Source organism: Ictidomys tridecemlineatus, chromosome 14 (assembly GCF_052094955.1).
Source record: "Ictidomys tridecemlineatus isolate mIctTri1 chromosome 14, mIctTri1.hap1, whole genome shotgun sequence".
Taxonomy (NCBI): domain Eukaryota; kingdom Metazoa; phylum Chordata; class Mammalia; order Rodentia; family Sciuridae; genus Ictidomys; species Ictidomys tridecemlineatus.
Window position 1 is genome coordinate 1,984,305 of NC_135490.1, and position 26,511 is coordinate 2,010,815.

The 26,511-nt window shown below is 48.0% G+C and overlaps 1 protein-coding gene across 2 annotated transcripts in view; it reads right to left on the minus strand.

Moving 5' to 3' along the window:
• Positions 1 to 26,511, minus strand: part of Csmd1 (CUB and Sushi multiple domains 1) — a 1,629,066-nt gene that overhangs the window by 130,662 nt on the left and 1,471,893 nt on the right. For both annotated transcript variants that reach the window (XM_040292009.2, XM_040292008.2), the window contains exons 38-41: positions 21,961 to 22,079; positions 20,499 to 20,568; positions 18,154 to 18,270; positions 8,038 to 8,247 (exon numbers count right to left, since the gene is read on the minus strand). In XM_040292009.2, coding sequence (XP_040147943.1) covers positions 8,038 to 8,247; positions 18,154 to 18,270; positions 20,499 to 20,568; positions 21,961 to 22,079 — 516 coding nt within the window. The remainder of the gene's footprint in view (positions 1 to 8,037; positions 8,248 to 18,153; positions 18,271 to 20,498; positions 20,569 to 21,960; positions 22,080 to 26,511) is intronic.

Below are 26,511 nucleotides of genomic sequence, written 5' to 3' on the forward strand. Positions count from 1 at the left end.
CACACAGAGTCTTAGAACACAACACAACTAGAGGGTGCAGAGCAGGAACTGGCTGAGTTCACGGACGAGTCGGGATAACCCAAGGTGTACCACCATGGCCAGATGTCTGCCGGGATAGTCAGGGTGTGCAGGACGGGGGCTCTTGCCAGTCAGCAGAGCGGGGCTTCCTCAACACCTGCCAAATGCGGAGTCCTAGAGAGACGTGAAGTTTCACCACCATTTCTACATTTTCTACATTTCGTGAACTTCTAAAAGGGCATGTTTTTTCGTTAAAATAACCATATACAATGATATTAGGTCATCTGGATGACTCACTGATGGCCACATGATCAGGGACCCTCTACAAAAGCAGAGTGAACAATGCTGCAGGAAAACTGGGTTTAAGGCTCAGCCTAGGAAGTAATGACATTCACAGGGATCGCTGCTCTGGGAACCTTCACAGAAGAAACGCTGAATGTTTAAACATGTTGATTGCAGACTTATTTACACTAGAGTAATCCAAATGTCTCAGCAGATTATGATGTATGGACTCAGGTGCCACACAGTCACTCTGCTCAGTCTTGCGCGGGCACACGCGCACACACACAGGGCCCCAAGCTGCCACGTGCAGCTCCAGGCTTTTGACTTGGCAATGGTGTGGAAGTTCTGCCACACTCTGGCTCTCATTCCATCTTCTCCTGGACTAGTGATGTGCGGCAGGATCCTCTCCTGATGCTGGTGGCAGCCGTGAGCCTGGCCAAGGGCCTCTGGTCATCATGCTCCAGGGGGCTTGTGCTGGACCCTGGTGCCGCACAGACAAGGGGCACTGAGTGCATTTCCAGCTCATGATGGGCCTCAGGCCATGAGCATGTCAGAATCCAGGAGCCCCTGTGTCCACACACGCACAGGAATTGTGAGTTCTCTAGACGCCCAGCGTCCTGAGATGTGTGGCTGACAGCAGCATGCAATGGGTGGATCCCACCTGTAGCCGGCAGGCCCACCTTTCAGTGCCCCTAGGTTTTAATGGTTATCATACGCGCAGTGTCACCACGTCTGACCCCAGCTGACGAGCAGCTGGAGAGCACACAGGAGTCAGTAGGCATGGCCCACTGTACCACGAAGCAGGGGCAGCTGCTGATGCCGAGCGACTTGCTAACCCGGAGCTTTCTTTGGATGAGTGGCTCTGGGAATCAATATGGAGACCAAAGACAAATTGGCAACCAGAGAATGAATGTGTTTACCCATATGTGCACACGTGTGGTTTGCCATCTTGAAATACCGTTTATAACAAGGGTCTAATTGCCAAGTGGGTGTTCCAGTGCTGCTTTTGGCAAAGCTGGGTTGCACACAGGACTACTGAGTCAGCTGCCCAGCGCCCTCCGTAAGGGTCTCCTGCAGAGGTGATGACTAGAGGGCCGGCCCTCAGCACGGTTAGTTGGAGCTCTCACATGGTACTTGAAAGACCAGACGCCCAGAGAACCTGCTAGTGAGTGTGTGCAGGACGCCAGAGTGTAGGGCCAAGTGCAGGTCTGTCTCGCTTGCCCTGACGCATGCACCCAGCCCCCCCATATCTCTGTTCCCCTGCTGTGCTGCTTCCCCGACACCCTGACCCAGCGCACCTCGGAAGGCCACCGGAGGCTGTTCCTGCAGCAGGGCCACATGTCCTAGAGAGAGGCCCAGTGCGTATGGCTGAGACTGCTCTGCAGACCAGCGCACTCAGACGGTGCGGAGAGTCCAGGCTGGGCTCCGACCTTCAGCAATGTTCCTGCCTGGGACAGGGGCTGGCCTACCAGCACCAGCTGCTTGCTTCACATATCGAGGTTCCTGGGTGTCTCCAGCACTTCAACAGCTCCAAGGAGCTTCCTCTTTGAAACCCAGTATCTTTCTTTTCCATAGCTCCAAACTCATTTCTCAAAACTACATTAAGTATAATAGGATCTTCAGTGGAAAACTTTGCTCATGATTTAGCGGTGCCATGGAGGTGCCCCACAGACATTAGTGACCACACAAAGTGAACCGGGAGCTGGTGATGGGCATTGCTGGTATGCATCCACAGCACGCAGTGGGGTTCGGCACAGACATCTGCAGAACACAGTTGTAGGCAAATGAATACGCACAGTCTCCTATCTCCTTGTGCAGTTTGTGGGGTGATTAACTTCACTGTCGGGGTATGTGAACCCAGATCAGAAGGCCCAGGCCTTGCACCGTCATGTCAACAACCAGGTTGAGGTGGAGCATGCAGGCTGCTTCCAGCTTCCCGCCCATGAGGCTCTTCATCACAGCTGTAGGCTGCTCTCCTAGTTACTCAGGAGTGCTCCTTCTTTTCTTGATGGCATCTGCGTCACGACCGGCTGCCCGTAGGATATCTCACAGGTACAGTATCCCCACTCCTGCCATTCGCAATGGCTACGATGACGTGCTCTAAGGGAGAGTTGTGAGCTTGTAATCAGAACCAAGTCCCCAGCTGCCCACTCTACATAAAGGTGGTTTGGTTGCTGCTCCTGAAGGGAAAATTGGTGTCCATTCAACAGCCCACTTCCCATAAACCTGATTCACACAGAACCCACAGCTTTGGGACTGTAGTGATGAATATCAGATTTACCATAACCTATTGTCTTCTAAAAATGACATATGTCTGGCACATATCTATCAAAAGCAGGATGAAAAGAGTAGACCTCTGGAAAGCAAAGATTTTTTTTTTTTTTACTTTCTATGGCTAAAGTACTTAAAATCACCTTTAAGACTGTCAGCACTGGACAGTTGCATCCCCAGGCTGTAAGTGCTTTATAAAGCAGGGAGAAAAACAGACACAGAGACTCAATATGTCCAAAGACAGAACCACCAAACACAAAGGAAATGAGACCAAAACTGTTAGTGTATCAAACCTTCCCAAGTATTTTCAAGTCTAAGTTCCAATCAGCCATGCTAGAGCCATGAAACAAAATAGCATGCAGAATTTAACTCCCAAAAGGAGTCCTTCATGTGGATCTGGGAAAATAACTTGGTATTTGCACCCATCAATCTCGGCCATATTCACGTCAGGGGTTTAAATCTTGAGTGTCAAGGTGACAGTGAGACCTGTAGTCATCCTTCACTATCTGCTGCTCCTTGGACCACCGTCCATTCAGCTGGGAAGCACTTCCGTGGTCATCTGTTTTGCAGCTCTTGAGTTGGGAAGGGGCACGTGAACTTCACAAACTTAACAAAGTTCCTTACAAGTCATTTAACTTCAAGACAGCTGTGTCAAAAACGTTTTTGACCTTTACACGTTCATAAATAAATGACAAGGCTGAAGAATATGGTGCATGGCCCAGACATCATTGAGAATGACAAGAATCATCTGTGAATGGCAGGCAGCAGCTGCCTGATCCATGCATCATACTGTGGGTTGTTAATTAGGACCGTAGCCGATGAATCTTAAGTGGAAGCTGGAAATGTCTATGTGACCTACAAATCAGAGCTGTCACTTTCCCAGGCTACACATTTTATAAAATAACAGATACTAGTAAACGATCTAATTACTCTCTGTTAGATATAATAGTCTACCAGAAATTGGAACACCCCAAATTTATGTTCTTGTTTTTTATTTAATTGATTTTATATCTCTCACTTATAACTCTCATTTGTAACAAAGATGTTTTTAAGCGATTTTTGTACTCGGAGCGCTCAGAGTTGGGTATCAATCAGAAGGTGCTTATCTTCCATGGGGACTCACAGATCCACATGTCCAAAGGCCACAGGACATCCAGGAGCTCGGCAGACAGGTAGCTGACTCTGGAGAGGGCCTGAGCTGACCCCAGGGGGCCCCACTGCAGGTGCAGGCTAGAAACTTCCAGATGCTCATGAAGCAAGAGGGAAGGGATGTAGGTGGCCTTATGGCACCTCACCTATGTCCTAGGGCTAAACCTAGGCAATTTCTAAAACAGGAACCCACTGCAGTGGACCTTTGATCTAGGCAATTTCTACATGTATATTTTTGGTGGAATTTGTTTGCAAACTACTATTTTAACTCTTTCAAGTTAAAATAACCAGTAGCTTTTGGAATTACGTTTACATAGCTACCTCGAACACATCAAGAGAAAACCAACAAAATTCTTCACATTCCTTTTAACTATGCAGTTTAGAAATTATTTGAGATAAGCAAGTTTGAAAACTACATGGCAAATTGTACTAGAAAGGGAATACGTATTTGAGTTTTTGTGGTATTGATAAGGGAAGAAAAGAGGAATGTTGAATATAGAATTAGAAATATTCCGAATGGAAATGACTTCTCAAAATTGTTTACTGTCAATAGAAATAGACCAATTAAATGGTAGCTAATAGTTTGAAATATATAATTGTTATACTTTTCTTATTGGCTCAGATTTTAAGATGTTAATTAGAAATGAGATTTACCTGTGATAATCTAGTTTAATATGATGATCAGGAATAAAGTGCTATTAATAAAACGTAATTAATTAATTAATTACTTTATTTAGTTTTGGGTACCAGGGATTGAACTCAGGGCCACATCCCCAGTCCTTTTTTTTTTAAATTTTCAAACTGGGCCTTACCAAGTTTCTTAGGGTCTTGCTGATCTGCTGAGGCTGGCTTTGAACTCACTATCCTCCTGCCTCAGCCTCCCACACCATTAGGATGACAGTTGTGCGCCACCTTGGCCAGAGAAATGCTTTACTTTAACAGAACCGACTTCAGTAGGAACTGAGGAGACGTGGGGAGAAGTGAAAACAACAGGAAGGAGAGGTGCGTTCACACGGAGGACCCCTCATTCCCACCTGTTACCACAGTAAGGAGGACACAATTTTAAGAAAAAGGGAAGAAAGCTTAATTGTTTTGCCAGTAAAAGAGAAGCATAGGGAACTCCGTCCCAGAGGCTGTGAGTCCGCCCATGAGCAGGAACAGGGGTTTTTAAAGAAGTGATTCATCTACCCAAAGCACATGCATGAAGTCACGGAGGGTGGGACGCTGTGCTGTGAACCACCAGAGACAGGAGAAACTGCTCTGTGTGGTCCTAGGAATTGAAATGCGTTCTGCTCTCATGTGTAACAAATTAAGTAAATAAATAATTTTTTTTAAAAAAAGAAGTGATCCAAAGCCTCTTCCAGGTGCTCTCTGTTGGAGTTGTAATTCACTTGGGAATCTGGGAGGTGGTCATTTCTGGACCTCCTGGTGCCCTCCCCCAGTCTGAATCACTGACTGTGTGCATCACGTAAGTGGCCTGCAGACCTTCTCTAGGAAAGGTTTGCAATGTCCTAAGCTGATTTTCAATTGAAGCCAGAAATCTGAACTGTTACGAGTGCTTCAGCTGAGTTCTCTCAGAGTGAGATTATTCACATGTGAACCTTGGAGGGCAGGAGTGTGGGGTGACTAGGGCAGCCCTCCCACTCATCCTGCACTGGGCCCCCTCTTCTGGAACAGAGCCTGCTGGGCGGCTGGGGAGATGTGTCTGGGCTGCAAAACCAGAAGCGACTCACTTCCAGCTTTCCTGTCAGCGAGCGTGGTCAGCGAGCAAGCTCCTAAAACACAGGCCTGTGAATGGAACTGGGAGGCTCAGCCCTGTCCCCAAGTCTTGCCTGACTGTGCACCTGACACTGGAGGTGCAACAGCCCTAGGTGCAGGAAGAGCCTGCTGCTCATGGCCAGACGGGGCTGCTGGGCTGCAGACGAGCACCCCCAGTATCAGGTCTGCTCCACCCCATCGCCTGCCAGGCAGGGACCAGGGCCAAGATCCTGGGCCATCAAGAAAGGCCCAGGAAATGAGGGTCCTAGGAGACCCTTCACACAGACGCCATCCAAGCCAAGATGCTTCTTGCCAGGGGCAGGCGCGGTCTCAGGGGGTTCTCTAGCAAGGGGCTGCTCCCTTTCAAGATGGAAATTTTTAGATTAATGTTTCTAAAGACTTGTTTTAAAATACAAAATGCTGCCTGAAGGGGCAATGATTTAAGCCACAAGACATTTACATATCAGTGCCATATGGGAGGACTTTAAATTTCTACTTTCAAATTTTTAAAAATATTTTCATTGGTATTCACTCTGCCCCTCCCCTGCCCCTTTGCCTCAACTTCATGAGGAGGAGACTCCTAATCAGAGTTTTAGGTGCTTTGGAAATGAGGAGGGCCACACTCAGGGCCCATACCACACTAGAAATGACCACAAGATCCCTTTAACACAAATTCAACAAGGCAGCTGCAGCAGAAGAAAATGAGATTTGATGTCTCCACCAAACTGTGAAAATATGTCAACCAAGTCAAGCAGGCCCCACCACAAGGCAGGGCAGGGCCGGGACCTTAGCTTGAGGAGAGCACGCCAGAGCGGCCGTCCATGCTGCTATCAGGGCGTGGCGTCTGCAGCTCCTGGAACCCTGGACTTGCTGGAGTCTTTCTGTTTGTGTTTTGAGGGTGGCTGAGTCTCACTAGGACAGTGTGTGCGACTTACACATGGATTTTAGGTGGGCATAGGTAAGTTTGACGGGTGGACAACAAGCCCAGGGCGCAGCCAGGAGAAAGGCTGCTGCCACAGCACCTCACGGCCTCTTCCTGATCAGGTGCACTTGTGGGGTGTGTGTGTGTGTGTGTGTGTGTGTGTGAGAGAGAGAGAGAGAGAGAGAGAGAGAGAGAGAGAGAGAGAGAGAACAGTCTGCATATACTTGGAGCACTGTTGGCAAAGATCTGGAGAGACATGCTGTAATGTGGCAGGAGAGGCCACACCCAGGGCCTTGGAAGGCAGGTGACACATGCAGGCCCAGGCCACCTGCAGCGGGAGCAGGAGCACTCATCCTTCCCAGAAGAGGAAAATCAAAACGGGTGCCCGTGCAGGTGGACCACAGCCACTTTGTGAGGGCAAGTTGCTTTCTCTCTGAGGTTGTCCATGTGCATATGTGGCTGTGTGCATGTGTGTGCATGCACATGTGTGCACACATATGTGCGTGTGTACATGTGTGCACACATGGGCAGGTTTGCATGTGCATGAGTGTGGGTGTGTGCACGTGTGCCTTGTATGTGTTTGAAATGTGAGTGTGTGCATATGTGTGAATGTGTGTGTGCACGTGGATGTGTGCAAATGCCTTTCCAGTAAGAAGTGACACATCTGCCAAGGAGAGTGACAAAACAAGCTGGGAGCAGTGACGACTAGTGCGTGGCCTGTGGGGTCTGCTGAAGCCCGGCAGGTCCCCGGGGAGCCTCTGTTCCCTCCCCAGGAGACCAGCCTATGCCACAGTGTGGGGAGAATGAGGTCTACACTTGGACACGGAACCCAGCCTCCTTCCGCAATTAGACATTAAAGCTGTTCCGAGGTCGGTGTGTAAAGTCCAGGACGGTAAGCCACATGGAAAAGGAAGATAGGCTGCATTTGACATTTCCAGTTTCATTTGATCTAACAACCCCCAAGGAAAGGCCAGATAAATTACTTCACATGAAATGAAAATGCTGAACTTTTTCACGTGTCAAAATGCTTTGATAACATGGGAGGTTCCACGTTAGGATGCTGAACGGAGGGCAGAGTCCAGGCTCTGCTTCCTCTCTCCTGCGTGATCTCACCCTGACCCGAGCAGTGCCTGTGGCCACCTCAGCATCACATGTTGGCATGTGTAGGGGACACTGCCAGCTCCAGTGCCACTGTGGCCTGACCCACATGCCAGAGGACTCCAGGTCCCACAGGGACACAAGTGGAGAGAGGCTCTGTGGCTGGGAAGGCAGGAGAGGCACAGGGTGGGAGGGGGGTGTGAGAGGGGGTGTGGGGGGAGGGGGTGTAGGAGGGGGTGTGGGGAGGAGGGGGTGTGGGAGGGGGTGTGTGTGGGGAGGGGGTGTGGGAAGGGGTGAGGGGGAGGGGGTGTGTGGGGGGGTGTGAGAGGGGGGTGTGGGAGCCCCTCTGGAGCTGCTCCTGCCTGCTCTTCCTGGATGCCGTGTGTCCTTAGCCCGATGACAAACATGGTTCTACCTCCATTAGAACCCAACATGAAGGCTGACCTGGCTGTGCCAGTCTAACCAGTCAGGGAGACTTACACTAAAATTCAATTTAAATGTAAAAGCATATTCACACATATGTATTTTGGGTTCCTTACCTTGGTAAGTGAGTTTAAACCCTTGCCGGTTTTGTGAATGGTCACTATAAAAGCGGATGAGGGTCTCGTGCGTTGTGCTCAGCAATGCCAAGGGCAGATCTGTGCCACTGAACTGCCCAATCATTGGGCTGGTGTGGTAAGGTCCATTTTGAATTTCCAGGTAGTCATGATTCGCTTCAGTAGAGAAATTCAGAAATTGGATGTGTGCACCTATGCAAAAACAGGCAAATTATTGACAGTTTACAAACTCATAAAATTCATGTTTATCAACAGCGACTGTGATTGTGCTTTTCTGTGACACACTAACTCACTGGAGGGGAACATGTACTTGGTTCACCTCTCCCACCTGTGGCTGTGTGATCTGTATCCTGGGTCGATTAATGTCCCTGGGTCAACCCACTGTGGTCTGTGAATGTGGCCGGCATGCTGCACAGAGGCACACAGGTACAGTCCTGAGGACAGTGATTAGCACACACGCTCACAGCATGACTTCTTCTGGTTGCCATCATAGTTATTACAGCCATAAACTCCAGGTGGAATCATACATAAATTATACATAAAGCTCTGTCAAGGGAGAAGCCAACATCCGCTGAAAGAAATATGCAACAAACTTTAAAAGTTCCTTTTAAGCTAATTGGTGAACACACCTTTGTACAAGAGATTTATTATCTCAACAGGTGGTCATTTTCAGTTGCATTATGTAAACAAAGCAGATTAGTAATATTTAAATATTTATAAGAAACCCAGTCTGATGAACTCTACTGTAACTCAAAATTCAACAACATCCTGGCCTAGCCCAACATACCCAAAGATTGTCCAGATAACCAACAACTCTGGTATCATGTTGATCTGGGCATGAAATAAACTATGGCTAAAGTTTGGAAGAAAGTTGAAATCAAGAGAGAAACTTGCTATGGTGCTGAGACATTTGGAAACTTACTGCGGTGTCCAAAACATTTCAATTTGTTTAAAAAGTATATTAGCACTTTAAAGACAGTGGTCATTGCACACATCCATGTGATCCGGTTATGAAGGTAGGCAGTAAAATCTCAGCTGAGGCCAGTACAGCTCACACGGGAAGGTTTGCTGGGAATAGCTTCTCTGCTTTTCTCCCTAACGCTGTGCTGGAGATCAGGGTCAGGGCCTCTCCTGTGCTGGGCAGCAGTGGTCATCAGTTAGCTTTTTCCCTAATGCCGTGCTGGGGATCAGGGACAGGGCCTCTCCCCTGCTGGGTAGCAGCTGCCCTGGGCTGAGCCCAGCCCCTCCTGCTTCCCACAGCTGAGAACTTCACTCCTGTTTTCCATCAAACCTATAATGGTCCCTAGAATGGCCTGTCCTGCCCGAGTGCAGATGCGAAGGGGATCTCAGGGAAACATGTCTTCCCTGTGTCCAGGGAACCAGGGTCACCACACCACGGATCGGTGGGGGGTTAGAAGAGAAGGTCAAGGAAGAGTGCACGGGAACCCAGCAGCATGGAGTGAAACTGGGAGCCACACAGGAGAAGACCCTCCTTCGCGGGAAGGTGTTCTAAGGAGGAGCAAAAGAACAAAAATGGCCCCTCTCAGACCCAAGACCCAGCTGGCCAGCTCCTCTCTAGGACCCCACAGGTGACCGTGGCTATTCCAGTGCTCTTCCAGGGGGACGACGAGGGCTCAGGACGTTAGGATGGTCACTGTCACACGGGGAGACCAGAGTGAGGTCCAGGTGCTCCGGCTGACGACACCCTCACTTCTGTGGTCAGCATGAAACAGGCTGGGCCAGAGCTCATGGTCTCTAAGTTAGAGAAACCTGGCCTGTATTCAGCTTAGCCAGGAAGAGGAAGGACAGGAAGCAGAACACGGATGACTTCAGGAAGAGGCTGGATAGGTGGCGGCAGAAGAGAAGGGGACCCCCAGCTCGGTTTAGAAGGAACGACTGGATTCCTGCTCGGGGCCCTGGTCTGTACAGGTCACACCTGAGGAGCCCAGCTGGGACAGTCCTCTGCAGTGGTCTTGGCCATCTAACATCCTCTGCTGTGCACAACCGAGACAAGGGAACTCTTTAACCTTAAAACATTTCCGTCAATGTTTGTAAATACCAAATCTTGCTCTTGGCTGAACAGCTGCCAATGAACAATATTTTTTTTCTAAATTTTAGCAAATACATTTGGTCAAAAGAAGTTGAGAGGCAGGCAAATGCACAGAAGAAAGAAGAGACGGTTGGAAGACGAGGGCTGTCCCACGCCCTCAGGTCTGTGCTATTCCCCACCCTGTGAGATAGCTCAGCCAGATGACCCCAGCAGGCCGCAGGCCAGAATCCAACTCGCCTCCTTAGGACTGCTCAGCTGAGCAGCTTCCTCAGGAGAAGTAGAAATGCACCTTGTTACTAATGAGTGAGCCATGTGAAGAGCCCTGAGTAGAGTGTGTGTATGTGTGAGTATGTGTGTGTGAGTGTGTGTGTGAATGTGTGTGTGTGAGTGTATGTGTGAGTGTGTGTGTGTGTTAGTGTGTGGGTGTGTGCCTGAGAGAGTGAGTGCATATAAGTGTGTGTGAGTGAGTGTGTGTGTGGGTGTGAGAGTGTGTGTCAGAGTGTTGTGAGTGTGTGTCAGAGTGTTGTGAGTGTGTGTATGAGAGTGTGTGTGTGAGTGTGAGTGTGTGAGTGTGTGAGAGTGAGTATGTGTGGGTGTGTGTGAGAGTGTGTATGAGTGTATGTGTGTGAGTTGTGTGAGTGTGTGAGAGTATGTGTGAGTGTGAGTGTGTGAGTGTGTGTGAGTGTGTGTGAGTGTGCTCTTCAGTGATACTGACACAGCTGCAGCGATTCCTCAGTGGCCGTCACAGCTCTCACGGCAGGTGGAGTAGGGAGACAGAGAAGAGCAACCAGAAGCCACCCAGGGAGCCCCAGCCGTCCCGTGACGGCCAACAGGGGCCAGAGAAAGTAGGAAGCAAGGGCAAGAGTCGGCCACTGAAGACCAGCCAACAAGGGGATGGCAAGAATGTGCTCCTCTGAGGGCGTGACCAGGGTGGCACCCCACCCAGACACATTTTGAAACCTGTGGAATGACACAGTCAAGAAAGGAATGAAGGGGCTGGGGATGTGGCTCAAGCGGTAGCTCGCTCGCCTGGCATGCGTGCGGCCAGGTTCGATCCTCAGCACCACATACCAACAAAGATGTTGTGTCCGCCGAGAACTAAAAAATAAATATTAAAAAAAAAAAAAAAAAAGGAATGAAGGACGACATCCGAGCGAGGGTAGGAACACGGAAGTCAGCAGCGTCTCCCGTGTAGGATACAGTGCAAGTGGCTTTTTACTCACTTGGAATTAAATATGAAATAGAAATGGAATTATGACGATTATAATATCGTGTACAAAATTACCATTTTAAGCAGGATAAAGTATCCAGCCACACATCAAACCACCTAATACCCATCAGGAACTAGAAGGCGGCCCAGCTCTAATCTGGTTTAAAGTAGAATCATTCCGCTATCTAAGTTTCAGCAAATTGCATCCAGTTTGACATCACAGAGCCTGATTGAAGGGATTAGAATGAGCCTGGCCTCGTTATCCTTCATTATCTCGCAGAGTGACTTAAAACTATGTTATTACAACAAGAAAGCCAGTCCCAACGCCGGTCTGCAGTGAGATTTACACAACACATTTTCATATGGTAGTTACATTTTGGAAATCGAGTGCCAACAGAGTCACCTGCTCAAAGGACTTTTGCCCCTGGGCTTTGACAGACCCTTGAATAGTCATGTGACCATGACTTCAGAGTCAAACCTTCATTTTTAGTTGACAGAAGCTATGAATATTAACTTCCCTGCCTGGTCCTCTGTGGGTTTGGCACACCTCCTCTAGACTTCCGTCCTTCCCTGCGGTACCGGAGGATCCTCAGGCCTGGGGTGGTGTTTGTGCAACCTTAGTACAGCGATTTTGAAAAATGAAAGATCAAGATTAAAAAAAAAAGAAAAAGAAAAGAAACTTGGTGCCATTCTGTCAACTGTGCCTCTAGACATTTTTAAGAAAATAAGAGCAGAAGTTCACAGTCGGTTCAACTTCACCAACGCAACACACAACTGCAGCCCAAGTTTGTAAAAAGAAAAGAAAAATCGCACAAGACAGCAGAATTTAGCTCTGCTACCACAGGCCTTCACAGGTCAATGAGGCCACTCCAGGTCAGGCCATAGCCACTTCAAAATGCCCAGAGGAGGGCACTACATTCTGCCCTTTTTAATGAAAACAGGGTGCAGAAACATTTTTGCAACTGTGAAAGTTTATGCCACTAGTAATTGACAAAGCGAAGATTTCCACTCTCTAAACCCCAGACCAAATCAGGAGCAACCAGCACAGGAGCTGCCCGTCTATCAAATCCCTGGATGGATTGGAGAGCCTTCCTGTCACCTTGAGGCAGCTCGGAAGGGGCTGACACCAGAATGAGAGTAGAGAAGCGGGTGGAGAACTTCTCACCATGCCACCATCACCCGTCACTCTCACCCATTCCATCAGTGTTGGCCGGTGCTGGCCCGGGGCTGGCTGGGGTGGGCTTGAGGCTGACAGTCACTCCACCCCCATACCCATGAGGTCCCCACACAGGAGAGTAGTTGGTGCGTCCCTGGAGTCACTCATGAGGACCAGGAGAGCAGTCACACCTGAAGCCTGGCTCACCCCAGCCAGATGCAGGAGCATGGCCACTGCAGAGGCCAAGGAACAGAGACTACACCTAGGAACAGTCCAGAGGACAGAGATGTCCTGCATGAGTCACCTTGAAGTCTCAATGTCTCCGGCTCTCATGATGTGATACCCTACCTTGAATTCCAATCTGCCAAAGTCCAGTGGTGACAATGTCCTCACCAAGCCAATTTATACTAAATAAGCAAAACTGGAAAGACTCGTATGACCATCCTGGGTTCGTTTCTCATCTTGTTTGGAGCACAAGTGGTCTTTCAATGTATGTTGAGAAACGCTTCCTGCAGTAGGTGCTTTGTGGAAGCCTGGCAGTCTCCGCTTCCCTGGGGCTGAGTGGCATTGCCTGTCACCTGCACGCGTCTCCTGGTAAGGGGGGAGGAGTCTTTCCACTCCTATTTTCCAACTTGATGACCATGATACCCCAGCAGCAGAGTTTCCACCTGGATATTTAATGTGACAACAGCAGAAATACCCACCCAGCTTCCCATTCTCCCTGCTGGTCCCATTGGGAGATCTGGGCCCTTTCCCAAGTTATAATTACAGGGAATGTTCCAGAATCCTCCTGCAGTGTGGATGCCAATAGGAAACCATGTAGGAGGTCTCAGAGGGAGAACGTGTGGTTAAAGGCATCGTGGCCATGTGAGATGCGTTCCCAGTCTTCTCACAGGAAACTTTTGGAGAGTTTGATCATAGACTTTGACCCCAAATTTATGTTTCAAAATGCCCAGGGGAGATCTGATATCTGCTCATGGTTTGGGGGATTCTGGGAAGAACCTACTGCCAAAAATAGGGTGAGTCAGAGAGAAAGAACAGGTGTGCTGGCAGGGCTGCACACAGCTGGGTCCAGGAGGGGACCTACACCTGCTCTGAGATGCCCTCGGTCGACCCAGACGGGAGTCCCGTGCAGCTGAGACCCAGGCCTGCGCTGCAGCAAGCCTCGTGATCCCGTTTAAAGACTCGTGTGGAAGAGAGAGAGGGAGCGGGACGGCAGGCTTTCCAGGGGAGAAGTCGACCTCTAGCAAGTGTAGGAACGTGAGGAACTCAGAGCGCAAGTTTCCGGTCATAGAGCTCAGGCACAATGGAAAGAAAGGGAGGAATGTTTCTCACAGTCTGTAAACACTGGAAGATCACTCGGGCCCCAGGGAGAACTCAAAGACTTGCCATAGCCAGGGCTCTGCCCTGGGGAGGGCTTGGTCCTCGTGTTCCTCTACCACAGTGGCCTCCTGAGGAAGCCCTTGGTCATGATGCAGCTGCCCAACCCGCGGGGCTACTCAGCAGCCCTCTTCCACGTCCAACAGCCCATGCTGGCCCCAGCACTTCCCCCTCAGTGCGCCTGAGCCACCGGCCAGGTCCTCCGGCCACGACACCGGCTCCAGGGCTCTCTGCTGAGCAAGTGACCCCACCTGGCCTTCCCACACTCCTGTACACATTCTCCAGGGAAAAGCTGGGCCAAAAGAAGACAGGAAACAACTCAAATGAGAGCTGAAATCAATGCAATTGAAACAAACAAAAACCATAAAAAATACACAAAGTAAAATGTTTATTCTTTTAAAAAATAAGTAAAATTGATAAACCCTTAGCCAACATAACTGAGAAAAAGGAAAAAAAACTCAAATTAATAAAATTTGTGATGAAAAAGGAAATATCACCACAGACACTATTGAAATACAGACAATAACCAGAAACTATTTTGAAAATGTCTACTCCAAAAAACTAGAAAATCTTGAAGAGGTCGACACATTTTACAGACACATGACCTACCCAAATCAAATCAGGAGGACACAGAAAATTTAAACAGATTGATTTCAAACAATGAAATTGCACACACCATCAAAAGCCTAACAAAGAAAGCCCAGGACTGGACGGACTCGCAGCAGAGTTCTTGCAGACCTTCGAAGAACTCACACTAATCCTCCTCAAAGTATTCCATGAAATAGAAAAGGTGGGAGCCCTTCCAAACTCATTCTATGGAGCTAGTATCATTCTGATACTAAAACCACACAGAGACACATCAAGGAAAGAAAACTTCAGACCAATATCCCTGATGAACATAGACGCAAAAATCTCAATAAAATACTGGCAAAGTGCGTAAGAAAACATATTAAAATGATAGTTCACCATGATGAAGTGGGTTCATCCTCAGGATGTAAGGTTGATTCAACATATGGAAATCAATAAATCAATAAACGTAATTCATCACATCAATAGACTTAAAGACAAGAGTCATATGATCATCTCAACAGATGCAGAAAAAGATTTGACAAAATACAGCACCCCTTCATGTTCAAAACACTAGGAAAACTAGGGAAAGTAGGAACATACCTCAACATCGTAAAAGCTGTAAACGTTAAACTCAAGGCCAGCACTATTCTAAATGGAGGGACATTGAAAGCAATTCCTCTGAAAACTGGAACAAGACATATAGAAGCATGCCCTGGATGGCCACTCCTATTCAACATGGTCATTGAAACCCTAGTCAAAGCAATTATGCAGGAGAAATAAATTAAAGACATATAAGTAGGAAAAGAAGAGCTCAATTATCCCTACTTGCTGATGACATAATTCTATATTAGCAGATCTCAAAACCTCCACCAGAAAGCTTCTAGAACTCATAAGTGAATTTATTAAAGTAGCAAGATATAAAATTAATACCCATAAATCAGTGGTGTTCCTACACATCAATGGTAATTCAACTGAATGAGATTTAGGAAAACTACCCAATTCACAATAGACTTAAAAATATATACATATTTGGGAATCAATTTAATAAAAGAGGTGAAAGACCTCTATAATGAAAACTACAGAGCACTAAAGAAAGAAATGAAAAAGACCTTGGAAGATGGATAGGTCTCCCATGCTCTCGGATAGGCAGAGTTGACGTTGTCAAAATGGCCATATTACCAGAAGTGTTACATACATTTAATGTAATTCCTATTGAAATCCCTATGACATTCTTCATAGAACTAGAAAGAGCCATCATGAAATTCATTTGGAAAAATAACAGGCCCAGAATAGACAAAATCCTCAGTAAGAAAGTGAAGCAGGAGACATAATAATACCAGAGTGATTATTGTACTACAAAGCCATATAACAAAAACAGCATGGTATTGGCACCCAAACAGACATGTAGACCAGTAGTGCAGAATAGAGGACACAGAGACCAACCCACATAACTATAGTTATCCCCTACTAGACAAAGGTGCCATAAACATACCTTGGAGAAAAGATAGCCTCTCAACAAATGGTGCTGAGAAAACTGGAAATCCACATGCAGAAAAATGAAACTAAACCCCTGACTCTCACCCTGCACAAAACGTAACTCAAAGTGGATCAAGGACCTAGGAATTAGACCAGAGACCCTGCACCTACTTTTCATCATGTAGGCTTAGGATCTGAATTCCTCAATAAAACTCCTAAAGCACAAGAAATAAAATCAAGAATCAATAAATGGGATAGAATCACTAAAAAGCCTCTTCACAGCAAAGGAAACCATCAAGAATGTGGAGAGAGAGCCTCCAGAATGGGAGAAAGTCTTTACCCCCTGCCACCAGATAGAGCACTAACCTCCAGGACATGTAAAGAACTCAGAAAACTTAACGCCAAAAACAAATAAGTGGGCTAAGGAACAGAACAGACACTTCACAGAAGAAGAAATACAAATAGTCAACAAACACATGAAAAAGTGTACAACTTCTCTAGCAATTAGAAAAATGAAAACTAAAAATACACTGAGATTTCAGCTCACTCCAGTCAGAAGGGCAGTTATCAAGCATACAAGTAAGAAGTGTGGGCAAGGATGTGGGGGAAGGATGTGGGGGAAAAGGCACCTCATACACTGCTGACGGGACTGCAAAGTGGTGCCAAAACTCTGGAAAGCAGTATGGAGATTCCTCAGAAAACTAGGAATGGAACCACCATCTGACCCACCATCTGACCCAGCTATCCCACTCCTCGGTGTATACCCAGAGAACTTAAGACCAGCATACTACAGTGACACAGCCACATCAATGTTTATAGCACTCAATTCACAATAGCTAAGCTATGGAACCAACCTAGCCACCCTTCAACAGCTGAATAGATAAAGAGAATGTGGCATTTATACAAAATATTAGTCAGTCATAAAAAGAATGAGTTTATGACTTTTGCTGGTAAATGGATGGAACTGGAGACTATTGTGTTAAGTGAAATAAGCTAATCCCTAAAAACCAAGGGCCCAATGTTCTCTCTGATATGCAGACACTAACCCACAATAAGGGTGGGGAGAATAGAAGTTCACTGGATTAGACAAAGGGGGAATCAAGGCAAGGGAGAGGGCAGGAAAAGGAGACAGTGGAGTTAATCAGACGTAACTTTCCTATGTTCCTACATGAACCACGACCAGTGAAACTTCACATCATGGACAACTGTAAGGTGGGAAGTCATCTTCCATGGAGATATGAAATGTCAAAATGCACTCTACTGACATGTATATCCAGAAAAAACAAAACGTTTCACAAACTTAATAAAAACCACAGCCTCCTTTTGGAGCAATGATTTCCATTTATGTGTCTATTCATTTCTCAATCTACTAATAGTACCCAAGTTCCCATGTCCCAGGACATGCCCTGAGGACCCACCTCGTGCCCCTGCGGCATGCTCTAGGGAGGACCAAGGGTGGACTAAAGAGGGGAGGGAGCCAGGGAGTGACGGAGACAGGCCCGAGTGTCAGTGTTCACAACCATCAGAATTATGAATTACTTAAAGGTAAAAACCTGAGAGTTAATAGCTGAATGTCAAAAGATTTTAATAAACCTATAATCAATATAATATATAATAAAAAACTAATAATGCAATACTATCTTTTTGTATATTCTTTTTCTTTCTTTCTTTCTTTCTTTCTTTTTTTTTTTTTTTTTTTGTTGGTATCAGAGCTTGATCTCTGGGGCACTTAACTAGGGGCCATGTCCCCAGCCCTTTTCTGTACTATATATAGAGACAAGGTCTCACTGCGCTGCTTAGTGCCTTACCAACTTGCTGAGGCTGGCTTTGAACTCATGATCCTCCTGCCTCAGCCTCCTGAGTTGCTGGGATTATAGATGTGCACCACTGTTCCCGCCTAAATTTTATATATTCTGTTTAAAATGTGCCACAACCTGAAGAACATCTTCAAAATTGTTCAAAAGAAAGTGACCATGACTGAACCACAGAGACAGATGGGAGTAGGTGGAGTTATAAATGCAGAGGTGTCCCCCGCATGAGGGTGCCTGCGCCTGTGCCTACCTCGTCATCAACGGCTGATCTAATTCTCATCAAGAGTCTTCTGGCGACTTTTCAAACAACTTCCTGTTCTCAAGCTTTCCTGCCAAAGTTTTGCTGAGCCCTGATCCACTTTCAGTTTATGATGTCATGCGACAGGACAGGGCACATCTGTGTCAGCCCGCTCCTGCAGAGGAGGAGTGGGTGGTGGTCACTCACCGTAGCCGATGGGCAGGGAGATCTTCCAGGTGCAGTCCAGGTTGTTGGGGTAGGAGCCGGGGAAGCCGGGGCTCAGGATCACTCCGCCCAGGCTGGTCAGCGTGCCTCCACAGGTGGCTGTAAAGGGGACAACAGCCCTGAGTCTCAGGGAAGCCACTCCCCATAAGTGTCACATGCCACAGCTCTGTTTGACCTGCGGGGAAGAGTGGCCTGCGGAGCCGGGGTTCTGCTGGGAACGCAGCGCCGGCCTCAGCTGCTGGAGCTCAGCTCCAGGCGCACGCCCACCTTGGAGGACCAAGACGTCTTCCAGGATGCGCCTCCTGGCCTCATAAAGGTCATCCCCTCAGTGGGGTGCGTGTCAGCAGGCATGGAGGTGGCTGTGGCTCCTCAGCTATGACTCGGGGGTGGCCTCAGTCACTGTGTATCACTAGCTGCATGAGGCCTGCTGTGCTGGGACAAAGGAGCCCCACCCTGTCACCGCCACCATCACAACCCTCAGCACAGCCCTGAAGCCTGCACGAAGATTTCCCCACGTGACAGACCACGAAGCCCAGCCTCGAGAGAGTCGGGCCAGGCCTCAAGTTCTAGCAGCCCAGCCACAGGGTTCCAGCCCTGCTCGGTCCCAGGACCCTCCAGCGCACCAGCCCCCACGGCCCTCAGACTTCTTCCTGGTTGGGGACGCAGCTTGCAGTCACCACTCTCCCCAGGAAACCGGGTGTCTGTGATGGGTGTGACAGGTGTGTGCACTTGGCCTGCCCTGCTGGCTCGCGTGCTCCACTACATGTGTGCGGTTTGCCTGTAAAGAACACGCTGACTTCACAACACACAGGCCAGGAAGGTTGGAGCCCGGGAAACTGGCACTTGGCCACCTGTGACCTGCTAAGTGGCAGTTTCATGTCTTTAAACTAAAAATGCAAACACCAGCACTGTTCTCTGGATGCCTCGCCCAGCCCCCTGGGCCTGCAGGGGCCTTGGGTTTGATCAGGTGAGCAGACCCCCAAGACGACAGATCCCACGTGAGAAGCAGGAGCAAGTCAGGCTCCTGTCCCGGATTTCCGACACGTTAAGAAAGGCACAGGTCTCTCTTGGTGGTCCGAGTCATGCCTCCAGAGAAGGACTCGGGACGTCCACCCCCCGCGGTTCAGAGCACAGGCTCTCCACGGCCTCTCCACGGCCTCTCCTCGGCCTCTCCAGGCCACTGTCCGGGGCCAGCGTCGGGGGCGTGAGTCTGTGCGCTCTGCTGAGGGTGCTCCAGGGAGCAGCAGCCCTCCCCTTAGGGCCACTCCAGTTCCAGGAGAGGACTCATGTCCAGGGACAGGGAGGACAGACATGAAAAGTGACAGACTGGTGACAGAATCAGGAAGGCAAGTGCTCATGAGTGACGTGTCCTGAAGACCCACTTGATTCCAAGTGTGGTGAAAATGAAGTCTGGTGGTCGTAGAAGACCACGACCTCTGAGCTGGGGAGGGACAGGGCCACGCGTAAGCATCTGGCTCACAGCCCGGGTATCACTCTCAGCACTGAGGACTGGACTGGGTGGAACACAGCCAGGTGCTAGTGTGGGGTCACTGTGGGGCCCAGAGGCTGGGGCCGTCTCCTGTCGAGCAGGAAATTGCCAGCTACGTGGGAACTCGGTTGCAAAAGCTGTAATGCTCTTACTCTTGCTGTCCCTTGGAAACTAGAAGCCAATGAGGAGCGTGAAATAGAGTTCCAGGGCCTGGCCAGTCCCTGCTTCCTGCCATCTGAGAGATCCACCGTGGACCAGGCTGTCTCCTGAGGGCTCAGAGGCATTGTCCAGCTGCAGTCTGCTTCTCGGCTCCCCTGTCACCTCCTGCCTGCTCTCAGCAGCCCCCCATGTCTGACCCTTGCTGTGGGTAAACAGCACACTTAGAGTCATTACTAAACACAGTGTTCCTAAAGGACAAGACGATTATTTTTTAAACTAGAGAAGGATCTATGTGTCTCATTTGTGCAGGTTCCTGGTGTTTTGGTACTAAAGGCACCAGCCATGCCCTGAAGACCCCCAGAAGTTTCCCGCCACCTATCCTGGTGCAAACACCAGCTCAGCTGCAGAGCCCTGGCAGACTGCCTGACCTGCCCCGGGCTTGTCATGACATTCACGATGGTCAGTGTCGGTTAGGCTCTGAGAACAGCACTGAGGAGGCCAAACCTCCCAGAACATCTGTCTGCAGAATCTTAACTAGCATCCTGATGACCAGGAGCTAGCAGGACGGTTCCCAGGAGCTAGGAGACAAACGCGAAAGTGCCCCACATGAGCCCCGAGGGGAGGGGGCAGCCGTGTGCCGCTCCACGCTCCAGTGCCAGGGTTTCAAAGGGTCACCTACCTATGCACAGCGGGGACGGGTAGTTCCACCTGCGAACAGTTCCTGGCATGCAGGAGATGTGGGAGCGGCCCTGTGGAAGGAAGGAGATGACTCTCAGGGAGGGGTACCAGAGCAGGCAAGGATGCAAGGTCTCTAGGGCAGCTAGACTTTCTTTGTCCACTTTTGTTTTAATTACACAGGGAAAAAAAACACAAATCACAAAGTCAATAGATATTGGCTGATTAGTAATGAAACGAACATCTTGAATCAACACGGAAGTCCATGGTCACTGCCCTCCTTTTCACAAAAAGCAACACCTTGCCACGTCCTTTCAAGGGTGATCCTTCCTTTCAGCCCTTTTCAGGATGTGTGAAGGATCACCTGAAGTGTGCAAATCCTGTCTTTTTCATCTTGGTCATTTCTTGCTTATGCCCTGAGAGGCTGGAAGCAGGTGGGCCATCCTAGGAGTGACCAGGAGGGTGGAGAGTGGGCAATGCCCGGGCTGCACACGTTCAGGAGACCACCAGCCACCTTAGGACTTCCATTGGCCACCTGTGAGTGTGGTGGAGGTGACTGCAAAACCAGCCTTTACTTCGCATCGAGTACTCCCAGCCACACTAGGGGCACAAGGAGCAGGGGTCACAGGTGCAGTTCCCCACCGCGAGCCCACAGCCGGGGCCAGAAACCCTTCGTCCTCAATTCAGTACGAAACTTATTTCCTCCTATTTCCTGGTGTTAAAAGAAGTCGTTCCAGTAACTGAACATAATGTTTGTTTTCAAAGAAGGTATTCTGGACAATATTTTTGATATTGATGTTTGTATTCTGTTTACTTATTTTGTGATCTATTAAATTATTTTAAATGTTACATCCTAAAATATGGATGAGCATAAAGGACTAAAGCCTTTAAAGGTATTTACTGAAGAACAGCAATGAAATAGTCATGGGTTCCCAGTCTAGGTCATAGTCTGCTATTGATTTTAGTATAAACATTTCAAATGAGAAGTCCCTACTGAAATTTTTATAGTAGATCAAAAACAAGACCATTTCCATGTATCAATTCACTAGATTTTATCCAAATTGTTTAGAAGATCACTAAAGTAAGACTAGAGGGGACAGAGATCCTAAATCATTCAGGTATTCAGGCAGGGCTCCACACCCACCCAGCAACTGGAGCCAAGATGGGGTTTTAAGCACACAGTGATACTACTTAGCTCCACAGAATTTTCTCTGCATAGTTTCTAGAACAACATGTATTTTGAAATCTAAAAAAATATGAAAAATAAATAGTGCTCTATGAATCAGAAACTATTTCCAGTGATACCATGGATTACCAACATCCAGGGCTTAATGCTTGGTTTAATTAGCTCGATTCACAAACCGAGAAAGGAAAACTAAATTAGCTCTCTGGGCTTCAGTTTCAACTGAACGGTCCGAGGGTTTCCATATTGACGTGCTGTGTCCCAAAGACTCAGAGAACGCTACCTGCAGGGTGTACCCGGGCTCACACTGGAAGGAGAGCACGTCGTTCACCAGGTACCGGTCTCCGATCCTGATGCCGTTGCTGGGGAGCGCTGGCTCTTGGCACGCAGCAAGACCCACAGCTGCAGAAACACAGGGACAGGAAGCAAGCAACTTAAGAACTTTCCTACTATCAGAAAAAGAAGGCTCTTTTTTCTATTGCTCTCCTCCTGTGGAAATAAGCAAAAGCTTTAATGCTTTTCCTGGTTGTTTGACCAAAAGGACTTCAAGTAACTGAGTCGAACTGCAAGCTAACTCTTAAACATCACTTTACTTCATTTCCACCCTGCAGCGAATCAAGGTCTTTCTTTAATAAAACGAGTACAATACACCCCTCTTCCAACATACACATAATTTAAAATATTGTGTCCTTAGGAAATGACACTCCTGTGACATGCCAACCGGTGGCCTTGCTCTCTTGTCTTTTGTGTCTCACACATGCTTAAGGGTCCTTATGAAAACACCGAGGTGTGAATCTGGGAACTCTCTCCTCCAGGAAAAGAGAAGCTGAGAACAAAGCCTCATGTTCATCTCCACCTAGGACTCTCTCTTTCTCACTCTTGTCTTTGACCTACAACAACAAGAATGTCCTGGAGGGTCTCTTTCAGGTACTCAGGACCTCTATTTATATCCCTCAGGTGGGATCTGACCCTCACCATAGACAAAAATCTCCTTCACTTAAGAACTCACAGCTTCAAAAGAAATGCCCCTTATAATAGAGGAATTGAGCCTATGATATCAGATAATTAACTCTAAGTATTATTTAGCAGTGATGCCCTCTCCCATTCAAAATATCATCATGAGAATAAAGAATACATTGCTATGAATACTACAGAATAAATGTGCAGTTTTTTTGGTGAAGGGGTTAAAATTCTCATTTATAAGAACAAGTTTTGAGGATCTAAGTGTGCATTTCGGATGATGGTGGAGGTGTTACTGGCTCTGATCCTCACGGGGACCTCGCAGCCAGCACCCTGCATCCCACACCACGCCAAAGCAGAGGCTGGGGTGGCTGCATGCAGGCGGATTGACCCGGCTCCTCGACATGCTCTTATCCCTGACCAGACCTGCACACCCAGGGGTTCCACCCCAAGACCAGGGTCACTTTCCCATCCTCAGAGGAACAGGGGTGGGAAGTGTCCTCGCCTCCCCCTGGGCTGGCCACCTGAGACACCTGCTGTTGAGCCGGGCTGTCCGTGGCCTAGATCAACAATCTAAGCCCTGGAACCTGGTGATTTCACTTGGGAGAGGGGCAGGAGGTGCTGAGACGCTTTCCTAAGGGAAACCGACGATCCAGAAAGGGCTGTCCTTTTAGAAGCACTCACACCATGTGCTTCATGCAGCACCGAGGCTCTGGTTAGAATTCAGAACACTAAAAATATAACCCAGGGCGATATCACATCTGCATCATTTGGGATACTTCAAGTATACCCTAGACAGGACAGAGGGCAAAGACTATCGAGAATACAGAAATGCTCAAATTGAAGGGAGGAATAGTTTGAAATTTAAAAAAAAATTGACAATTCAATATTAAATTCCAGCTACTAAATTCCATCCCTTTTACACGTATGACATAATTTGTTTTTACATACTTAGTACATTTGCTTATGTATGAAAAATTCATGCATATTGATGTATACATAATCACTGTAGTTAATGTATTTTCATTTTTTCCTTCCTTAAATTTTATAACTAATTCATCTTCAAAAAAAACCAGTTTGTCTATTTCTATCCCCACAGGAATTATACTAAATTTTTACAATAAAATAATAACAAAAAATCATTTAGTTAGAGTGTACCGTGGAGTGACTCAGGAAGACGTGGGGACCATGTTCTTTGAGATCTGGAGGAAATGATCATTCTTTGCTACCTTCTCCAGACTCACCGCATGCCCCGTAGATGTTAGAACTCAGAATACTAAGAGCTAGTATTTGTAGGAAAATTGTTTAGTAATGTCATTTAACCTGTTATCACTTCACTCAGAAATTGAGTGAAAAATGGGTAAGGATGTGACAGCCCACAGGTCCTTCATCTCTTGTTAAGAGCAGTAATCTGCTGTGGCCCTGGGCGCAGCTCCAGTCTCTGGAGACCGTCCTGCCTGGGTGGCCAACATGGGCACCCATCCTGCCTGGGTGGGACAACATGGGTGCCCGTCCTTCCTAGGTGGACCAACATGGGTGCCCGTCCTGCCTGGGTGACCAACATGGGCACCCATCCTGCCTGGGTGGCCAACATGGGCACCCATCCTGCCTGGGTGGTCAACATGGGCACCCATCCTGCCTGGGTGGTCAACATGGGCACCCATCCTGCCTGGGTGGCCAACATGGGCACCCATCCTGCCTGGGTGGGTCAACATGGGTGCCCGTCCTTCCTGGGTGGCCAACATGGGCGCCCGTCTTGCCATGGGTGGACCAACACGGGTACAAATTTACAGTAAAGGAGTGGCAGGTGGCCTGGAAAAGCAAGACGGGGTGGCAGAGTGAAGTCACAGCAAACTGGGGCACAGAACCAGCCCCTGCTTCACAGCAAGGTGTAAACACGCCGCAGAGAGAGGGCAGCCATGCACTCACCAACCCAGGCAGAAATCAGGACGAAGGGACATCACGCAACTGCCAGCAACATGGGAGATGGCACTGAGGGACAGGCGCCCTGGGCTGAAGACAGCTGGCAGAGACGGGCCAGGCAGGCTGTGCTCCATCACCTGCCACTCAAAATGTGCAAGGAGGAGAGTGTGGAAGGCAGGCGTGACTGTGAATGTGCACTGGAGGCAGGCTAGTGTGGGTCCTGCTTGCACATGTTACCCTCTGAAAGCCTGAAGGGAGAGTGTTCTTTAACAATCTCTCTTTGATGCCACTTTCTGGAAGAGTGACATTGCAGTGGTGTCTCATGCTGGACTGTGCATGGCAGAGCTGCGTAGTGACAGGGAAACCCTGCGCCGTCATCTAAAGGCATTTATGTAGTCACCAGCACAAACACAGAGACACAAACTCCAAGCCTTCCCAGGAAGACCATGGGAAAGCCAAGACAGTCCTGCACCGAGGTCTCAGGAGCGGACAGCCAGGAAGGGCCAGCTGTCAAGTTACCAGCAAGGGTGCCAATAGAAACGGCACAATGTGTAGTTCTGTGAGGTCACAGGCACCTGCGCCTTACGTCAGACATGAGAGAGAGTGTGCAGAACAGCAGGTTCCTTTAGAAGGTGGGTCACCGCTGCCTGATGCTGCATCTCCAAGTGCCCAGACTGCACAGGGAAGCAGCGTAGAGCGGAATCTGAGGTCTGCAGCCTCCGCTGGGAGAGCAGCAGGATCCAGTGGGCAGGGGCCTTGTGTGCCACAAATCCTTGTTCATAGAAGTATTTTCTACTCATGTTTGATGTTAAAACTTGAACATTTTAAATATGCTGATACATAAACTTGCAATTAAATTTAGAATGCGGCAAAAGAAGTCTTTAAACCCATGAATCCAGCCTATGAAAGCAAAGAATATGAAACAAAGCCATTTAAAAGATGAGTGTCCTAATTTGACCAAAAATATAGTTTAACGGCTTGACCTACCACTGATCATAAAATGTGAAAGTTGTGACTCAGAGTATAACAATAAGTCTCATCAGTTCTCTGGAATCTATTGTAGTCATTATACTAATCTCATTAGGCAAAATTCAGAGAATGGTTCACTTAAATCCTGCAAATGAAAATGATTTGGAAACACATGATAAACATGCAATTTTTACCAGATACTTAGAGCAGGATAAACAGGATCTTTCTAGAAATTAAGTACCAAAGTAACTCTGGGCGATTTTTCTCAGCAAACCATTGTCTTCATTTCTACTGAAGTTTTTAAACTTCACACATTAAAAACAAGATGGTAGCCAGGTGTGGTGGTGCATGCCTATCATCTCAGAGGCAAGGACAGGAGAATTCCAGGACAGCCTAGCAATTAAGAAAGGCCCTAAGCAACTTGGTGAGACACTGTCTAAAAACCAAAAACAAGCAAGCAAACAAAAAACCCAAGCAAGAGCAACTAAAATTCAATATGCTGTTCTGCCTAGAGAGCTCAAAACAATAAATGTAATAACCGAAGACTGAGAAAAGCAGACCCAAGTAGAGTCGGTGCTGGAGTATTTGGCAGAAGCAAAGAAGTTACAACACATGCATGTACACACACACGCATGCATCTGCTCACACATGCATCTGCTCCCACACGCGTCTTCAGTACATAGGTCTATCATCAAAACACCACATGAAATGCAAAAGGTTTTTCTCTAATCCAGAAAGGAAAAAGTCATGCTGACCACGTTCTTTATTGTGACCACAGCTGGTTCCTGACTTAACCGGTTCAGTTTCAGACCTTCTTATCTTAAGGTGGTATGAAAGCAATATACATTCAGTGGACACTGGCTTGAAGTTTTGATTTTGACCTTTCCCTGTGTTGGTGATGTGGGGTAAGGTGACTGCTGTCATGATGACAGGGAGGGTAGCCTCTTTCCCACCCAGCTGCATACTCCTGAGGGTGAACAGC